We start from the raw sequence: 18,214 nt of genomic DNA on the forward strand, positions 1-18,214 counted from the left end.
ACCACTAACAAGCAAAATGGAATGGCTTTGAATCTTGCAGTGTGCCTAAGTTTATTTTGTACTACTGTAAACAGAATACTTGGCTCTGAGGTTTATTTGGGCTCACAGTTCTAGTGTCTGGGAGATCCAAGCAGTATGGCTCTGACATCCTATGAGGACTCTCTAGCTATGTCCCAACATGGCAAACAAGCAGAAAGGGAACCTTCTTATGCAGGGAGAGCTAAGCACACAAAGTGGCCTTGCTTTTTAATATCCTGCTGTCTCCCAAAAAATCCAATCAAAGGAATCCCATCTCACCGCAAGATCTCAGCATTCTCCACTTGGCACTGCCTCTTTTAAAGTACCTATCACCTCGGCTCCTTTACTAGCCCAAGTCTCTTCATGAGCTTTGTGACAGCATATCATAGTAAAACATAGGAGTACAGGATCCAGGGCCTCAGGAGATGACCCTGAGGTTAAGGATGCTTGCTGCTCTACCAGGGAACCCAAGCTCAATTCCCAGCACCTATGTTCAGCAGCTCACAAAAGCCCTAACTCTGGTTCAGGGGGATGAAATGCCCTCTTCTGGCAGGCACCTGCACACAGACATGAATTTTAAAAATATAATCTTTTTAAAAGCAAGTACACAACCTTATTATTTACAGAGAGAAAACCCCCTGTTCTACTAACATTGAATGATCGGACTATATTGAGCTTCAATCTCATTCTCTCTCTGTGTTTCTCCCTCTCTCTCCCTCCCTCTCTCCCTCCCTCCCTCTCCTATCTCTCTGCCTCTCTCTCTGTCTCTCTTTCCCTCCCTTCCTCTCCCTATCTCTGTCTCCCTGCCTCTGTCTCTCTCTCTCTCCCTCTCTCTATCTCTGTCTCTCTGCCTCTCTTTCTGTCTCTCTCCCTCCCTCCCTCCCTCCCTCTCCCTATCTCTCTGCCTCTCTCTCTGTCTCTCCTTCCCTCCCTCCCTCTATCTCTGTCTCTCTGCCTCTCTCTCTCTGTCTCTCCTTCCCTCCCTCCCTCTACCTATCTCTGTCTCCCTGCCTCTTTGTCTCTCCTTCCCTCTCCCTATCTCTGTCTCCCTGCCTCTCTGTCTCTCTCTCTCCCTCCCTCTCCCTATCTGTGTCTCTCTCCCTCTCTCTCTTTCTCTCTCCCTCCCTCCCTCCTTCCCTCCTTCCCTCCCTCTCCCTATCTCTCTGCCTCTCTCTCTGTCTCTCTTTCCCTCCCTTCCTCTCCCTATCTCTGTCTCCCTGCCTCTCTGTCTCTCTCCCTCCCTCTCCCTATCTCTGTCTCTCTGCCTCTCTCTCTTTCTCTCTCCCTCCCTCCCTGTCTCTCTGTCTCTCTCTCTCCCTCCCCCTCCCTATCTCTGTCTCCCTTCCTCTCTGTCTCTCTGTGTTTCTCTGTCTCTCTCTGTCTCTCTCTGTCTCTCTCTGTCTCTCTCCCTCTCTCTCTCCCTCCCTCTCTCTCTCTCTCTCTCTCTCTCTCTCTCTCTCTCTCTCTCTCTCAAAAGCTCCCTGAATCCATTTAGTGAGTCTGTATGCACACAGCTATAGGACTACCTACTGGGGCATGGGTAGCCTTTCAGGAGCCTTATGCCTGAAGAAGATTTACACTCCCCCCTTGGCAGCTGTCAATTGCCAGTAGCTTCTTAACCAGGAACAGGACTCCAAGAGCCCCTCCCATGTCCATGCTAGGATGTAGGCTGGCTTGATCTTCTGCCGATCTTGTGAATGCAGGCACAGGTGTGTGAGCTCATATGTGCAGTCACATCCAGCAAGTATTGGTTCGAGGCAGACATCCACTGCTTCTGGATCCCATGCACAATCTTTCTACCCTCTGTTCCATGATGCTGAGACCTACAACCAACCTGAGCTACTGCAGATTGCTGGTGTTGGTTATTTAGTGCATCCTTGGCCTCGGCCGTATCATAACTGTGAGCATCAATCCAAGGTCATGTCACAGCTGCAGGCGCCTCAGATCCCCTGATAAATGATCCATGCATCTTCATCCCCAGACGCATGGATCACTTATCATGTTTCAAGTCATGACTCAGAGGCTGTGTAACCCCAAACTCACTTCACCTCTGGAATTTCCTTCCTCCCAAGTTATCATTTGTCAGTTGCTTTAGATTATAAGACAAACTGAGGAAACAGACTGTGTTTTGTTCATTTTTACATTTCTTCTGTATTACAGAGCCCTGTACATTATTATCTTGATAAATGTACACTTGTTTACAAACTTCCAATGCATCTTATTTACAATTCTATTCTATCAATTTTTATACTTTCTTTTTTGTTTTTTATTTGTTTGTTTGACAGGGTTTCTCTATGTAGCCCTGGCTGTCCTGGAACTCGCTCTGTAGACCAAGCTGGCCTCGAACTCAGAAATCTGCCTGCCTATGCCTCCCAAGTGCTGGGATTAAAGGAGTGTGCCACCACTGCCCAGCTATATACTTTTTCTTAATGACAGCATTCTACTACCAGAACTAAAATTTACTTTTCATTTATGAAGTATGAGAATGTCAAAATAAAAAGACATTTCAGCTTAGAAAATATTTAGTCTGTTTTATTCCTCAGATACTGAAGGCAGATTCCTATAGATATAGATAGATATAGATACATAGATTTATTTATTTACATGTTTCATGTATGTGGGTTCTTTATCTGCATGTACTTCTGCACACTAGAAGATGGCATCAGACACTTGTGAGCTGTTATGTGGGTGCTAGGAATTGAACTCAGGAACTTCAGAGAGCAGTAAGTGCTGTTAACCACTGAGCAACCTCTCCAGCTCCCTGAAGGCAAAATCTTAAATAAAATGATCTGGGCTGGACATCCATTTGAGCATTTGGTTCCAAGAAAGTTAAGCTCAAGCCTTACAATTTCCACAAGCTGATATACATGTCAGTAAAGCTGAAACAAAAAATCTAGTCTTAAGATATTGGTAAGATTACAGGCAATGTCTTGGACCTTGGCAATGATTAAGAGCTCATACTATTCTTACAGAGGATCAGAGTTCATTTCTCACCATCCACTTCAGATGTCTTACAACTTTCTGAAATTCCCCTCTGAGGCCACAAGCACTCACATACAGACAACGCATTGCACTAATTAAAAATGAAGTAAATCTTTTTTGTCAAAGATTTATTTATTTTATGTATATGAGTATACTGTAGCTGTTTTCAGACACACCAGAAAAGGGCATTACAGATGGTTGTGAGCCACCATGTAGTTGCTGGGAATTGAACTCAGGACTTCTGGAAGAGCAGTCAGTGTTCTTAACTGCTGAGCCATCTCTTCAGCAGAAGTAAATCTTAAGATAGATAGATAGATAGATAGATAGATAGATAGATAGATAGATAGATAGATAGATGGAAAAATGCTCCCTAACAAATGTGCATGAACTCTTGAGTGCTCAAAAGTGAAATGGATTTAAGCAAGAATTCAGTAACATCTGCCTCATATCATTACAAAGAAAATACCAAGGCCGGGTGGTAGTGGCACACGCCTTTAATCCCAGCATTTGGGAGGCAGAGGCAGGCAGATTTCTGAGTTCGAGGCCAGCCTGGTCTACAGAGTGAGTTCTACAGAGTGAGTTCCAGGACAGCCAGGGCTATACAGAGAAACCCTGTCTCAAAACAAACAAACAAACAAACAAAACAAAAAACAAACAAACAAAAAAAGAAAATACCAGAGTCACCCCACCACTCTCAGAGACCTCAGTGAGAACAGACACATTCCACCAAATGTTTGTTACATCTTTGGGTTTGTGAAGTTAGGTGAGGGTTAAAAACAAAAACAAAAACAAAAACAAAAACAAACTGAAGATCTTTCAGATCTGGCTTTAACAGCTTCTTTAGGCATCCAGTGCCATCTGTTGCCCCGAATGGGTATCTAACTTAATCGAGTGAATTGTTTAAGGAGACTAAGGATAGTGGAGTCCAACAAAACGTAATTATCTGTATGGATGTGACAGAGAAAGCTGTTAATCTGTTCAACTCATAAACTCAAAATAATGACACGGTCAGAAGAATATCAAGAAACAAGAGTGAAAGAAGCTCCACGCAGCCCTGAACTCCAAGCTAAGGAATCCTTTTGGGACAAGGGCTCCACTACAGCATGTGTGCGAGTTTCTTTATCGAGGCAAGGGACAAATGCAGGTATGAGTTCTCTTCTGGGGACTGGAACTGTGTGACAAGCCCATTGGACAGTATCTTACCGACCCTCCCTCCTCAGATAATTACGGTATCAGGCAATGCTGAAAGCAAGGGTGCCCAGAGCCTTATCTTCCCTGCTCTAGCCCGAGCTGTACAAGTGTACCTGTCACTTTCTGGAGACTGTTATGCCAGTGACTTGGGAAGTGTTCTAATACATCTCTGTTGCGAAACACCCCGACAAAAAAGCAACTTAAAGGAGAAAGGGTTTATTCAATTTCGGAGTCCAGGTTACTATCCATCACTGTCCCGAAGTCAAGGCAGGAACCGGGGGCAGCTAGTCACACTCAGAAAGTCAGAGAATAAATACACGCATGCTTACTGCTCAGCACGAGTGTTTGTTTGTTTTCACTCTTAAGCAGTTCAGGGTCCAGCCCATGAAATGGTACCACCCACAATCAGGACGCATCTTCGCACCTCAGTCAACCCAAGAAATACTCCATCCAGGCGTGCATGATCTAGGTAATCCCTTTCTCAGGCCATCCTACTTTGGGCCAAATTAATAATGAAAAGTAACCCTCACAGGATGTCCGATTAAATTATAAGGCACATCTCTCTGCCTGATTCCTCGGATCTGAGTAACTCGTGAAAGGTCCCACCTCTTGCGAACGCTTAGGCTATCCCTGGAGCAGAGGCTGAGTCCAGGTAGCTTCCAAGAGCTGGCCCTGGGGTTCGGGATCGGTTCCTTCCCCAGAGCAGCACCAGGTCACGTGTGCTTGGGGCAGGAGCTCTGCCAGCCGAGGGGCGGACCCGCCATTCGAGGAGGCGGGGCCGTGAGTAGAGCTGGACTGAGCTGAAGCGGAGCACTCAACCCTCTGCAGCCCTGGTACCTACTCCCGCCGTCTGCCTGGCAATCGCTCGCTCCTTTGCATCATGCTGTGGCAGGGCAGCCAGGCGCTAAGGCACTTCTCCACCGGCCAGGTGAGTCCTGTCAAGGCGAGCATCCACCTCCTGGTCTTGCTTTCCAGACCTCGGGGGTTGCAGGGCCCGGACGGCGAGGCTGGAGTGGGCAGTGAGTGATGCTCAGACCTTGCTAGAAGGGACAACAGCTTTTTTTTTTCAGACTGGGCCGCTCCAGAGAAGCCTGCGGCAGTATCCGGGATGGAAATTGTCAAGTGAGCCTTTGTCTGCTGCCTGGAATCAGCTGCAGACGCGGTTGTCAGGTCTGGCTGGGATGACAAGCTGGGGACTGACAATGAGTAAAGGGACAGGAGCCAGTCTGTTTTCTTCCGTTTTGCATTTCATGGCCCCGACGTGAGCGGTTTAGGAATGGGACTTTGGATAAGTGTGAGGGAGACTGCCTTGCAAGATCTATCAGATCTGAGTGGGACCCAGGCAAGCTCAGTACTGCAAGCTGGGACAGCCTGGTGCTTTCCGCCGAGTAGCGAGTAGTAGCGGTGGCCAGATTTCCAGGATCATCCAGCGCTGCAGAAGCAGCCACGCTGGAACGTTGTAAGACTGTAGAGTAAGAAGCGGGCCCCGGCCCAGCCCACAGACGTGGGATTGCATCAGATCGCTTCTAGAAATGGAACGTGAGCCGACACGTTGCAAGTGGCTCTGCCTTTAGCTCTTCGATGGGTCTGGGGAGAGACAATACAGGCTGTTCCGTCTATCCTGTGCGCGTCCTATCCTCTTCTCTTTTATATATCCTATCCTCTTTTATAATCAGCACGTCCTGGCTGTGTCATAAAAGATTTTCCCTCCGTTGGTTTTTTTTTTCTCTGACAATGCCATATGTAAAAAAGTTGAAGGTAAAATCCAAATAAATGGTCAGAATTTATTTTGCTCCATACAATCAATGCTAGTGACTTTGGGGGACAGTCATGTTTTATAAGAGACCTGTCTGCCCTGGGCTTTGGGCCATTCCGCTGGCTAACCCTCCGACCCTTCTTTAGTTTCTTTAACCACTCTGGCTGTGCAATCTGGTCCTGGAGCACAGATAGCAAGGAGCTGTGTCTACTACCCAAGGCCACTACATTGTCAGTGAACTGTTGGGAAGCTGAAAGGAGGAGTTTTGAAGGATGAGGAGATTTCCATGCTGGGGTTACAGAAGTTTTCAGTTAAAAAAAAAAAAAGCTGAACAAGCCAAGTGACAGATGCCAGGAATAGAAACATGGCTGGGCAAAGCAGCAGGCTGCCCCAGAGGCCCTCTGTCCCCAGGAATACATGTGGGAAGGTGGCCACAGACAGGGCTGGGAAGTGGTCATAGTTCTTCATGGTCAAAAGAAGAACGGTGAAGGATGAGGGAAGAACCAGAGATGTGTTACTCTACAGAGAATGTAAAGCACATCCTTTGCACTGTGCTCTGTAAAAATTAATCTTAAAGCAGACACATACGTGACTAATAAGACTATAAACCTATAAAACCTCTTTGGAAAACTGTCTGGCAGTTTCTTTTGTAAAATATTTAAATCACATTTTATTTGGAGCGGAGGATGGGAGGGGAGGGGAGGCTAGTAAGTTCTTGCCTTCTTTCTTGTTGGTCCTGGGAATCGAACTCAGGCTTGGCAGCAAGTGCCCTTACCACATGAGCCTTGTTGCTGAGCTACTTGGGATAGCATTAACAGTATCTCCACCATAATGACACTGAATCCACCCTCTTAGGCTTTTATTTGTTTGTTTTCATGGTGTCAGGGACAGAGCCTGGAGCCTCCCACATACAGAGCATGTGCTTGTGTCCCCCGAGTCACATCCCAAGCCCCACAAAAACCTTAATGCTCATACAAAAACCTGTATACAGGTTTATAGGTGCTTTTCTATAATCACCCCAAATTAGAAAGATGTTAATTTTCCTCAGTTTGGGACAAGATGAACACATTATAATATAACCATATTATAGTGGATTTTACCTTCCATGGGGAGCAAAGATCCACCGACATCTGCATTGGGAATGAGACTTAAACATGTATGTTAAGGGACTGGTGAGATGGCTCAGCAGGTAAGAGCATCGATTGCTTTTCCGAAGGTCATGAGTTCAAATCCCAGCAACCACATGGTGGCTCACAACTACCTGTAATGAGATCGGACACCCTCTTCTGGTGTGTCTGAAGACAGCTACAGTGTATTTATAATAAATAAATAATAAATATTTTTAAAAAGTATGCTCTAAAAAAAAAGTATGTTAAGCATATGACCTCGCTCAAAAGTCTAGATATTCACTGATCTGATGTTTTTTTAAAAGAGGATCTAGAGGCAGAAGAAAACTCACCAGTTCTCAGGATCTAGGTAAGGAAGGAAGGAGAGAGTAGATCCACGTTAGGTAGCTCATCACCACCTGTAACTCCAACACCAATTTCTGGCCTCTGAGGTCATCAAACACTCATGGCATAAACCACAGAAACACACACACATTAGTAACATACAAATAATGACTCTTTAAAAGGCTTGGTTTTGGTTTTAGTTTTAGGTGGGTTGTTTGTTTTATTTTGTTTTGTTTTGTTTGTATTTCAAGACAGGGTTTCCTCTGTGTAGCCCTGGCTGTCCTAGAGCTTGCTTTGTAGACCAGGCTGGCCTTGAACTCACAGTGATCCACCTGCCTCTGCCTCCAGAGTGCTGAGATTAAAGGTTTTTTTTTTTATTAATTTTATTTTATGTATGTATGTATTTATTTATTTATATTTATTTTTTGTTTTTTTTTTCAAGACAGGGTTTCTCTGTATAGCCTTGGCTGTCCTGGAACTCACACTGTAGACCAGGCTGGCCTCGAACTCAGAAATCTGCCTGCCTTTGCCTCCCAAGTGCTGGGATTAAAGGCGTGCGCCACCACCGCCCAGCTTCTGCTCCATTTTTAAGCACAAGAGGCATCCCTCCTTGAAGCCAGGTCATGACTCGACAGGGTTGCCTCCGAGGTCTACTAACCCAGAAATGAGTCCACGTCACCCTCCTGTCACTCCCGAATCACTCAGAGATCCCCCACTGTCTTCAGAATATGATACAGATTACTGGCAACAGACAAGGCTCCTGCAATTCCCGGCTCCATTGACATTTGTCAGCATCCCATGACTCCCCATTCTGGGTACTGTGATATTTATTCATTTCCTTCTGCCTGGAATTTCCCGGGGGTTCTCCCATAATCCTCTCCCACTTTCTTGGCCAGATGAGATGCCTGAGATTCCCCGTGAGAATTCCCCTGGGGAGAAGGAGATGGCTCAGCAAGCTAAAGTGCAAGCATCAGATCCTGAGTTCAGATCCTTGAGCTTGTATAAAACGTTGGGCATGGTAGTGTATACCTGAAGCCTAAGAGCTGGGAAGGCAGAGACAGGAGGATCCCTGGAGCCAACTGGCCACCAGCATAGCTGAATCAGTCAGCTCCAGGTTTGGTGAAAGACCTTGTCTCAAATAATAACATGGAGGGTGATAGAGGAGGATACCAGGTAATGACACCTGACCTCCATGAACACACACATATACACCTGCACTCACATGTGCACACATGCACAAACACATATGAACACATATGTACAAAAATCCTGTCTCCTACCCACTATGAAGAACTCCCGGCAATATTTTCCCCTTTCAGGACCCCATTGTACCCCCCTATCTTAGCACTAAGTCATTGATACAGCTACTTGAGTGCTTTCCTTCCAGACTGATGAATACCCAGACATCTGGGGTACTCATCTTTTTTTCTATGCATCTAGTAGTGTAGGGGGTCCTAAAGAGAAATGGGCACAGAAAACCATGGAGTGAAATAAATTGAAGAAGTGTGGGTTTGTCTGTAAGAAATCTTCCTGGCTGATAATTGATGTGGAAGGGCCCAGCCCACTGTGGGCGGCACCATCCACAGACACTTAGGTTGTATAAGAAAACTAACTGAGCGAGAGGGAGGGAGCCGATAAGCAGCTTTCCTCCATGATTTCTACTTCAGTTTCTGCTTTAACTTCCCCCAATGGTAGACTGTGAGCTGGGACTATGATCCAAATAAGCTCCTTTCCTTCCCAGTTGCTTTCGGTCATGGTGCTTATCACAGCAATAGGAAAGCAAACTAGAAAATCCCATCCTGTTTCCTGGTGACTACTGGATTTCAGACTATGTCCCCACACATCGTTGCTTTAATATCTACATCTGTAAAAAAAAAATGAGTTATGAATGCCTGTTTCTGAGAGTCTGTGTAGTCAAATCATACGTGTGAAATATGTGACATGGACTAACATTCCAGTCAATGTTTCTAGTTATTTCTATTTTTTCTTTCTGCCCCAAGTTTCCCAGGGCAGTCTATTCCTTTTGGTCTGGTACATCTAGTAAATGGAGCAGAGACTATCGGATGTTTGTGCTCATGGACCACTAGGAAGCTTCTTAAGATGAAGTTTCCTGGGACTCTGATTCTGACTCACTAGATCTGCCATATGAACCCAGAACCCACATTTGAAATGGCAGATTCTGAGTACTGCCAAGTCCAGTTTTCTGGAATCTGTGTATTTTGAAAGCAGTGTTTCCTATGTCTTAAAATATCTGGTGTTGAGCTGGGCAGTGGTGGTACACGCCTTTAATCTCAGCACTTGGGAGGCAGAGGCAGGAGAATTTCTGAGTTCAAGGCCAGCCTGGTCTACAGAGTGAGTTCCAAGACAGCCAGGGCTTCACAGAAAAACCCTGACTTGAAAAAAAAAATCTGGCATTAGTAATTGTATGAGGTAAAGTTAAAATTTTTATAAGGTGGCTAACAGGAAGATTCTATTTCAGCCCTAATTATAGGATACAGGGATAATATTTACAGAACTTTTCTTGGTGTGTATGTGTGTGTGTGTGTGTGTGTGTGTGTGTACACTCACAAAGATTGGAAGAAGGTTGAATCCCTTGGAGCTGGAGTTACAGGTTGTTCTAAGCTACCTAACATGGAAGCAGGGAACTGAATATGGGTCTTCTGGAAGAGTAGCAAGAACTTTTAACTACCAAGCCATCTCTCTGGTGTCCATCAGTCTTAGGGTTTTCATTACTGTGAAGAGACACCGTGACCAAGGCAACTCTTATAGAAGACAACATTTAATTGGGGCTGGCTTACAGGTTCTGAGGTTCAGTCCATTATCATCATGGTGGGAAGACACAGTGTGGAGAAGGAGCCAAGAGTTCTACATTTTCATCTGAAGGCCATTACGAGAAGACTGACTTCCAGGCATCTAGGAGGGTCTGAAAGCCCACCCCTACAGTGACATACTTCCTCCAACAAGGCCACACCTCCTAATAGTGCTGTTCCCTAATAGTGTATTCAAATCACCAAACCATCTACCTTGTTTGAGGCAGAGTCTCTCATTAGCCTGGAGCTTGCTCATTCAGCTGGACTGGCTGGCTAGCAAGCTCTAATAATCTGCCTGTCTGTTCCCTCAGCACTGAAATTACATGTGCATGACCCCATATCCAGCTTTGCTGCTTTTTAGAAAAAACTGTTTGAATCATTTGAGCATTTCATACCCGAGTACTGTGTTTATAACACTTCTACCTCTCCTCGCCCTCTTAAATTTATGACCTCTTCAATTATTATTGCTCTCTCTCTCTCTCTCTCTCTCTCTCTCTCTCTCTCTCTCTCTCTCTGTGTGTGTGTGTGTGTGTGTGTGTGTGTAAAACCTGCTGAGTCTACTTAGCATTGCTCATATGATAACAGTCATGTAACCTTAGTTGTATGTAGGTGTATCAGTTGTATGCAGGAGTTGTATGTGGATGTATCAGTTGGGGCTGGGCATACATAATCCTTGTTCTCTACATTTTAAACAATCATGTGGCTTTCTGTAATTATCTCCATCTACTATCAAAAACTATCTTCTTTTTTTGAGTGAGAGCTACACTTATCTGTGGGATAAGGATGAGTATTTAGAATGCAGTGGGGAATCATATGAGTTTAATAAAGTGGCAGTGGTGTACTCTCCTCTAAGGCTTATGACCTCACTAGTCACGGAGAGTTGGGTAGGTTTATACTACCAGGCACAAATTTCCTTCTATTTAGAGGGTCATAAGTCCTTAAGTCCAATTATAAAGCTGTTGGTTACCACCAAGATGTAAGTGCCACTATTGCCCCTTTAGGAATATCATGTCCTAATGGTTATTATAGTTCATAAGTGCTACAGCTAAGTAGGACTATTGATTGCTTGTCTCCCTTGGTAGCTTGCATAATACCTTCTAGTACCATGAAAGTTAGCCCTCAGGGAAGAGGCCTTCCGGCCAAATCCAGTTCGATTTTTCTATAAGTTGACCCTTTCTCGTGCCTGAAACTGGGTTTTGTTAGATAATTTAGTTTGGGGGAACATTATCACCCCAAGTAGCAGATCTGGACTGCAAGTCACATTATGTAGCCCAGGCTGGTCTTGAACTAGCGACCCTCCTGCCATCATACCAGACCAATTGTTTTGTTTTGGGGGTCTTCTGGTAGTCCTCAATTCATCTTATGTGACTCATTCCTCAACATTTCAAGCGACTGTTTTCTGTCCACAGCAATCTTTGTCACTATTCCCATTCACAGGTTTACTTCAAAAACAAGCTGAAGTTGGCACTTATTGGCCAGAGCCTGTTCGGACAGGAAGTCTATAACCACCTCCTAAAAGAGGGCCACCGAGTAGTTGGAGTGTTCACAGTGCCAGACAAAGATGGAAAGGCTGATCCACTGGGTGAGTGCATCTGGGGACACAGGGTCCAAAGCTCTCAAGGCTGGTTGGTGATCAGAGCTGGTTTTGCTGCATCTCATGTGATCTCTGTTGTTCTTGTGCCATATCAAGAAAAGGCTTTCATGATCTAAGGTGGCTGCCTCAGCCACAACCAAATCTATGTTTCAGCAAGCAAACAGGTGAAGCCTCCCGCGGCCTCTTAGGAACTGAATTCTCCCAGGAGGAAGACAGGAACCTGTAAAAGAGAGGGTTTGAAATGTGAGAGAAATAAAGGAACCAAGACATGTAGTCTGATCAAGGTTCAAACTTTACTGAGGGAATCAGGTGTATATACGTATTACAAAAAACGAAAGCAAGTCTCTAGGTTCCATGATTTTTACTAGCGTCAACATTGCAGTAAGTCTCTGGTGCCAGTGTCTCAGTAGCTGTAGCAACCTTTCCGCTATGGGCGTTTTCATAGCTTGATGGGGGATATGTCCTTGAGTAGGACTTCAGAGAGAGATAGCAGTCGAAAAGGGCCTTTGTTTGGCTCCCCAGGTGGGAGAGTCACTTCCTGGCTGTGAGTTGAAAGGCTTTACTTGGCTAATGGAGGAGGTTACCAACCTTCCAGCCCTAGCTCCTGGAAATGGCCTATGGTGGATATATATGTTGTCATTCACACACACATGCACATGCACATACACATTGTACACTCGAATGTACACACATGCAGACACATGTACACACAGAGACACACATACGCACATGAACACAATATGCCCAGACACATACTTACACATTGTACACACACATGCACACACACATATCAGACACATGTACACACATATGAGTAGACAACACACATACATACACATGCACACATATATGCAGACACACATGCACATACACACTCACACACACATACACTCACGAAATGAATAAAATGCAATGATAGTTCTTTTAAGAAAAGACCTTTTCATCAAAATCTGAAAATATTATCCACTTACCAGATCAATACATTATGCTTCCAATATATGAATGTCCTTCTAGAAAGATGGGTCACCCCAATAACATCATCAAATTCTAGTCACAAACCCAGTTATTCCCCACTGTGTTTAGCCTGTAAAAGTTGTGTGAAACTGCAATGTTAAAGAGTGTTAATATAAGACCATGGTCTTTAAAAAAGGGACAATCTCTTTTTTGTGTGCTCAGCTTTGGCTGCAGAGAAAGATGGGACCCCTGTGTTCAAGTTCCCTCGATGGAGAGTCAAGGGTAAAACCATCAAGGAGGTGGCAGAAGCCTACCAGTCGGTGGGTGCTGAGCTCAATGTGCTTCCCTTCTGCACACAGTTCATCCCCATGGATGTCATTGACTGCCCAAAGCATGGCTCCATCATCTACCATCCCTCACTCCTACCCAGGCACAGAGGAGCTTCCGCCATCAACTGGTGAGCCTTGTAGCAGCCTAAATGACAGCTCGATCTCCATAGCTCATGGCTTTTCTGTTTCTCTCCTACATGATGCCGAAATGAGGTGTGCTTGGAGCTGGGGAGATGAGATGTGCTTGCTGTGCATGCATACAGACCTGAGATCAGATCCCCACCACCCACATGAAAGCCAGGCATGGAGGTTTGCGTCAGTAATCCCAGCTAGAGGGGGCTAGAAATAGGCTTGTTCCCTAGAGCTCACTGACCAGCCTAAAAATCAATGACCTAAAGGTTTCATGAGAGACCCTGACTCAAAAACTAAAATGAAGAACTGAGGAAGATACTCGATGTCAATCTCTGGACTTTGCATATGAATGTGTATTCCACATGTACACATTCACATAAACACATGGATTTAGCATGCACGCAGGTATGCATATGCGTATGTGTGTGCATGTGCATGCACACACACCTCATATACATGTAAGATCATGATTGATTGCTTTAGTTGTCTGAACACCTCTGAGAGCTGGAGACGCTACATGAGGTAGGACAGAATTCCCCAACTATGTCCTCTGGTTATTAGTTCCAGTGGCTATAACCAGGTCCCCAAGCTTCAGTGGTCAGACAAATAAGAGCAATTTGGTTCATGCTGGTTTATCTCAGGACTTCTTTGCACTTTTGACCTGTATCTTCATAGTCTTCATAGTGTGTGATGCTGTCAGAAACATTTTCTTCTTATACAAATGATTTCAAGTACATTTAAGAAATGTAGTTACAGGAACCTTTATTACAGGATGCCTTCTTTGTAAGCCATCTCCCTTCCTTTGACTCAAAACTTCTCAAAGAGATTTTGTCCAACATTCTCACATTTGTTTCACCACAGTTCCTGACACTCCATAAGTACCTAAGACCATGGTACACTATGCTGGGTCCTGACACTCCATAAGTACCCAAGACCATGGTGCACTGTGCTGAAGCTGAACTGAACTTTTCCCACCACCTTTACCTTTGTTCTCTTATCTGCTACCTTCCTGGTTTCTTTAGCATCAGATTGTTGGGTATACAAAAAAAATCTATATGTGATTTAGATGTGCTGAAAAAATACTTTATGATATTTAAAGGTAGATGCCAGGAGTTTATTTCCTTTTGGTCTTATAAGTAGTAGTAGTGTAGTAGTAGTAGTAGTAGTAGTAGTAGTAGTAGTAGTAGTAGTAGTAGTAGTAGAAGAAGGAGAAGGAGAAGGAGAAGAAGGAGGAGAAGAAGAAGGAGAAGAAGAAGAAGAAGAAGAAGAAGAAGAAGAAGAAGAAGAAGAAGAAGAAGAAGAAGAAGAAGAAGAAGAAGAAGAGGAAGAAGAAGAAGAAGAAGAAGAAGAGGAAGAAGAGGAAGAAGAAGAAGAAGAAGAAGAAGAGGAAGAAGACGAGGAAGAAGAAGAAGAAGAAGAAGACGAGGAAGAAGAAGAAGAAACCCTTGCACTTGGATCTGTTTCATTTTGATTCTTTCTATGTGGAAAATCATTGGATCAAAGCATATGGATATTTTTAAGGCTCATGACAGTGTGATGATAATCCCTCAATATTTCTAAAAAAGAGAGAGAGACCCATCCAATGACCAATTTAGGTGTCGCTTGCTTGATAGTTTGGAGAAATACAAATGATTTAGGGAGCAGAGGTTGAGGCTCTAGTGATGGCTCAGAATTTAAGAACACGTGCTGCTTTTACAGACGACCAGAGTTTAATTCCGGCACCCAAATCAGTATCTCACAACAGCCTGTAACTCCAAGTCCAGGGAATCTAGTGCTCTACTGGCCTCTGTAGTCACCAGCACACACAGCCATTCACTCACAGGCACATACATATAAATACAAATAAACCTAGAAAATGACTCAGGGCATTGCCGAAGTATCATTTATATCTTCTCTGTATGTGCCTGCTCTCTAAGATGAGTTTATATATATCTGTCCACATATCCAGCTTTTTGTTTGTATTATGAACGTCTATAGAGCCAAGCTAAGAATTTCTCTTAGTCTGGGCTGTATACAGCACGCAGGATGAATCATTGATTTAATCAACTGACATTTACAACAGTTTACATAGCCAATCTAGAGCTAATTCTAAGTTTAAGTGATATTTATACTAAATTATACAACCTAAATTAATCATCAGTTTTCCTTTTCACAAGTACCCTGTTCATTCTTATTCCATCTAGTGTCTGATCAAGTGTAATGTAGGAAGTAAGGGCAGGTACGAAAATGACTCGGTCCTGCAGAAGAAAGCTGATACATTCGGTCAGTGGGTGGCAGTAAGGATGGATTGTGACACCTTTGAAGATGCACACAAGCCCTTATTGTAAGACTACACACACACATACACACACACATACACACACACACACACACACACACACACACACACACACACACACACACGAGGATGCAGTGCTAGCAATTTAGAGGTGTTGCTTTCTTCGAATGCTGATGGCTCTGAGTTCTGCCATGAACGTCTGGAGGCCACTGTACTCACAATCTGTGTTTGCAATGTAACCTCCTTACCTTTAACCTGACCAATTCTCTACTTGATACAATCAGCCAGCATTTTAAGTGGAAACTCTTCTTTTCACAGGACTCTAATCATGGGAGATAAGAAAGCTGGGTTTTCTGTTTTCTGGGCAGATGATGGTTTAGATACAGGACCCATCCTTCTTCAGAGATCGTGTGACGTCAAACCCAATGACACAGTGGACAATCTTTATAACCGATTCCTCTTTCCTGAGGGGATCAAGGCGATGGTCAGTATACTCACACCATCAACACGAATTTAGCAAGCCTTTAACATTTGATGACTGTTTTTCTTTCACCAAGAATTTGCCAAGCCAGGCATGGCGGTGCATGCCTGTAATGTAAATTGGAGCTTGAAAGTCTGTGACGATGACTTGTTCCTATTCAAAGAGACAGATGGCCAAGACAACAATTTAACTGCTGTATCCTCCTGCCAAATACTTGAATCTCCAGCCCTGTTGATAATGACTAGTTATAAGGAAGAATAAAAAAAAAATCTTTAAATTTTTTCTATGTAACTTAGGTTTCCTTTAAAGGTATGTTTACTTAGTCTACGTAACAGGGTGAAATGTGATTATTAACTTATTTATTCAGATGTGCTCAGAGTAAAAGATTCCAAACATGCATCTATACTGTGAAGTAAAGTATTTTATTCATAAAAATATTCAAAGATTCAGCAAGCAATTTCTATGCCATGTGGTTGTCTCCTCTCCCCACACATACCAAGAAGAATATGGTAGAAAAAGTAGCAAGATTCTATTAAGTGATCATCATTGAAGTGAGGGAAGAGTGAGACTTGTTTATGTCACTTAGCGATTCAGTCAGAGGGTCCTTAGCGTCAGAGAGACCCGTCTTCAAGTCCATGTTCTACCACCTACGGAATGACACTTAATGGGCTGACAACAGCAAGCCTTTGCTCTTTGGCCTTGGTTCCTTCCTATGTACAATTCAGAAAAACTGTCTGGCTTGTACGGGTATTCTGAAAATGAAATGACGTCATTTGTGTAAAGGACCTAGCACAGAGCAGGTTGCTCAAAACTGATACGCAGCATACATAGGCTTCCCAGCAAATGTGTCAGGAAAGAGAAGTCAAATGCATCCCAAAGCAGTGATGCCCTGGATAGCTAGCACCACCGCAATGGGCAGAACAGCCCATCACCTTCTGCCTTCCCGTCTGTCTAGGGAGAACCGGGGCCTTGCATAGGCCAAGCATGAGCTTTGCTCCCAAGCTTTACCTCGAGCCCCAACAAAGAGTCATGCTTGAGTGCAGGCTTGATGTCAGAGTGGGCACGCCGAGATATAAATGCTGCCAGGTGTGTCAAATTCTCTGTCATTGCTAAATGACACTGTATTCTACAAAGTTCACACTTAAAAGATGTACAATTGAGTTATCAAAAAAACCTTTTGGTGTTTTAAGTTAGTTTATGTATAACGTTGTGTCTGGTTGCATTCATAGCTATCCTCGGCCAGATGTGGCTGAGTCTAGAGTTAGTGGTCCAACTTTTTCGGAAATTATGGCTTCTTCATTTGCAAAGCAGGAATGTGGTATACACTTTTCAGGATACTTGTGATGTCTGTAAGGGATAACTTCCATAAAGTAGCTGTCATACCCTATGTGCTTGGCAAGTACGTGGACCAGAAGACACAGGTGGCAGTTGTCATCGCAGCTTGACTTTCTGAGCAGATTTATAGGCAGTCAGTCTGGTGGACACAAGCTTCCATTGAACAGGCTATGCCTTTATGGATCTCTGTCCCTCATACCAGGACTGGTTTTGGCTTTAGGTAGAAGCTGTCCAGCTCATAGCTGATGGAAAAGCACCTCGCACACCCCAGCCAGAAGAGGGGGCAACATATGAAGGCATCCAGAAGAAGGAGAACGCTGAGGTATTTACATGAATGACACATAGCCAAGCCACAGCCCTCTACTTCTGAGTAGGTCCCAGGTGACCATTTTCTGACCCAGAGGCAGCCCCTGACCTAGGATCAACTTGGAAGCCAGCTGGCCCTATGTGATGGGAGAGAAAAGTTAAGTGTCATCCTAGGCTTCATAACCCATATTTCTGCTCACCTAGATTTCTTGGGACCAGCCTGCTGAAGTTTTGCATAACTGGATTCGAGGTCATGATAAGGTCCCTGGAGCCTGGGCAGAGATAAACGGACAGGTATTCTTTTGAGGGATACATCTCCCCCATACAATTTCTCTCTCTGTCCCTCCTTCCCTCCATCCATCTGTCTTTGTCTCTGTCTCTGTCTCTTTGTTTGTGTGTGTGTGTGTTTACTATTGGTATTGGAACCCAACCTTACACAAGCCATAAAAGCACTAAATCACTGTGCTACACTTTGGGCTCCATCTTACTAAATTGCTCAGGTTGGTTTCAAATTTGTAATCCTCCTTCAACTGCAGCTCTGGTGAGGCAGAGGCGGGAAGACTTCTGTGAGTTTAAGGCCAGCCTAGTTTACATAGC

General features: G+C 44.2%; 1 protein-coding gene across 5 annotated transcripts in view; it reads left to right on the forward strand.

Annotated features, from left to right (window-relative positions):
- Positions 1 to 4,970: 4,970 nt before the first annotated feature.
- The window catches only part of Aldh1l2 (aldehyde dehydrogenase 1 family member L2), a 49,449-nt gene continuing 36,205 nt past the window's right edge, over positions 4,971 to 18,214 (forward strand). For 4 of the 5 annotated variants that reach the window (XR_004112971.1, XM_031350319.1, XM_031350320.1 and 1 more), the window contains exons 1-6: positions 4,971 to 5,119; positions 11,646 to 11,790; positions 12,979 to 13,213; positions 15,814 to 15,979; positions 17,532 to 17,633; positions 17,822 to 17,911. Coding sequence is in view for 4 of the 5 variants with exons in the window: in XM_031350319.1 (XP_031206179.1) it covers positions 5,072 to 5,119; positions 11,646 to 11,790; positions 12,979 to 13,213; positions 15,814 to 15,979; positions 17,532 to 17,633; positions 17,822 to 17,911 (786 nt within the window). In the remaining variant the exon portion in view is untranslated. Of the gene's footprint in view, positions 5,120 to 11,645; positions 11,791 to 12,978; positions 13,214 to 15,813; positions 15,980 to 17,531; positions 17,634 to 17,821; positions 17,912 to 18,214 lie in introns of those variants that run through there. The other variant, XM_031350321.1, reaches the window with a different exon arrangement.

The sequence above is a fragment of the Mastomys coucha genome, unplaced genomic scaffold, assembly GCF_008632895.1.
Source record: "Mastomys coucha isolate ucsf_1 unplaced genomic scaffold, UCSF_Mcou_1 pScaffold4, whole genome shotgun sequence".
Lineage (NCBI taxonomy): Eukaryota > Metazoa > Chordata > Mammalia > Rodentia > Muridae > Mastomys > Mastomys coucha.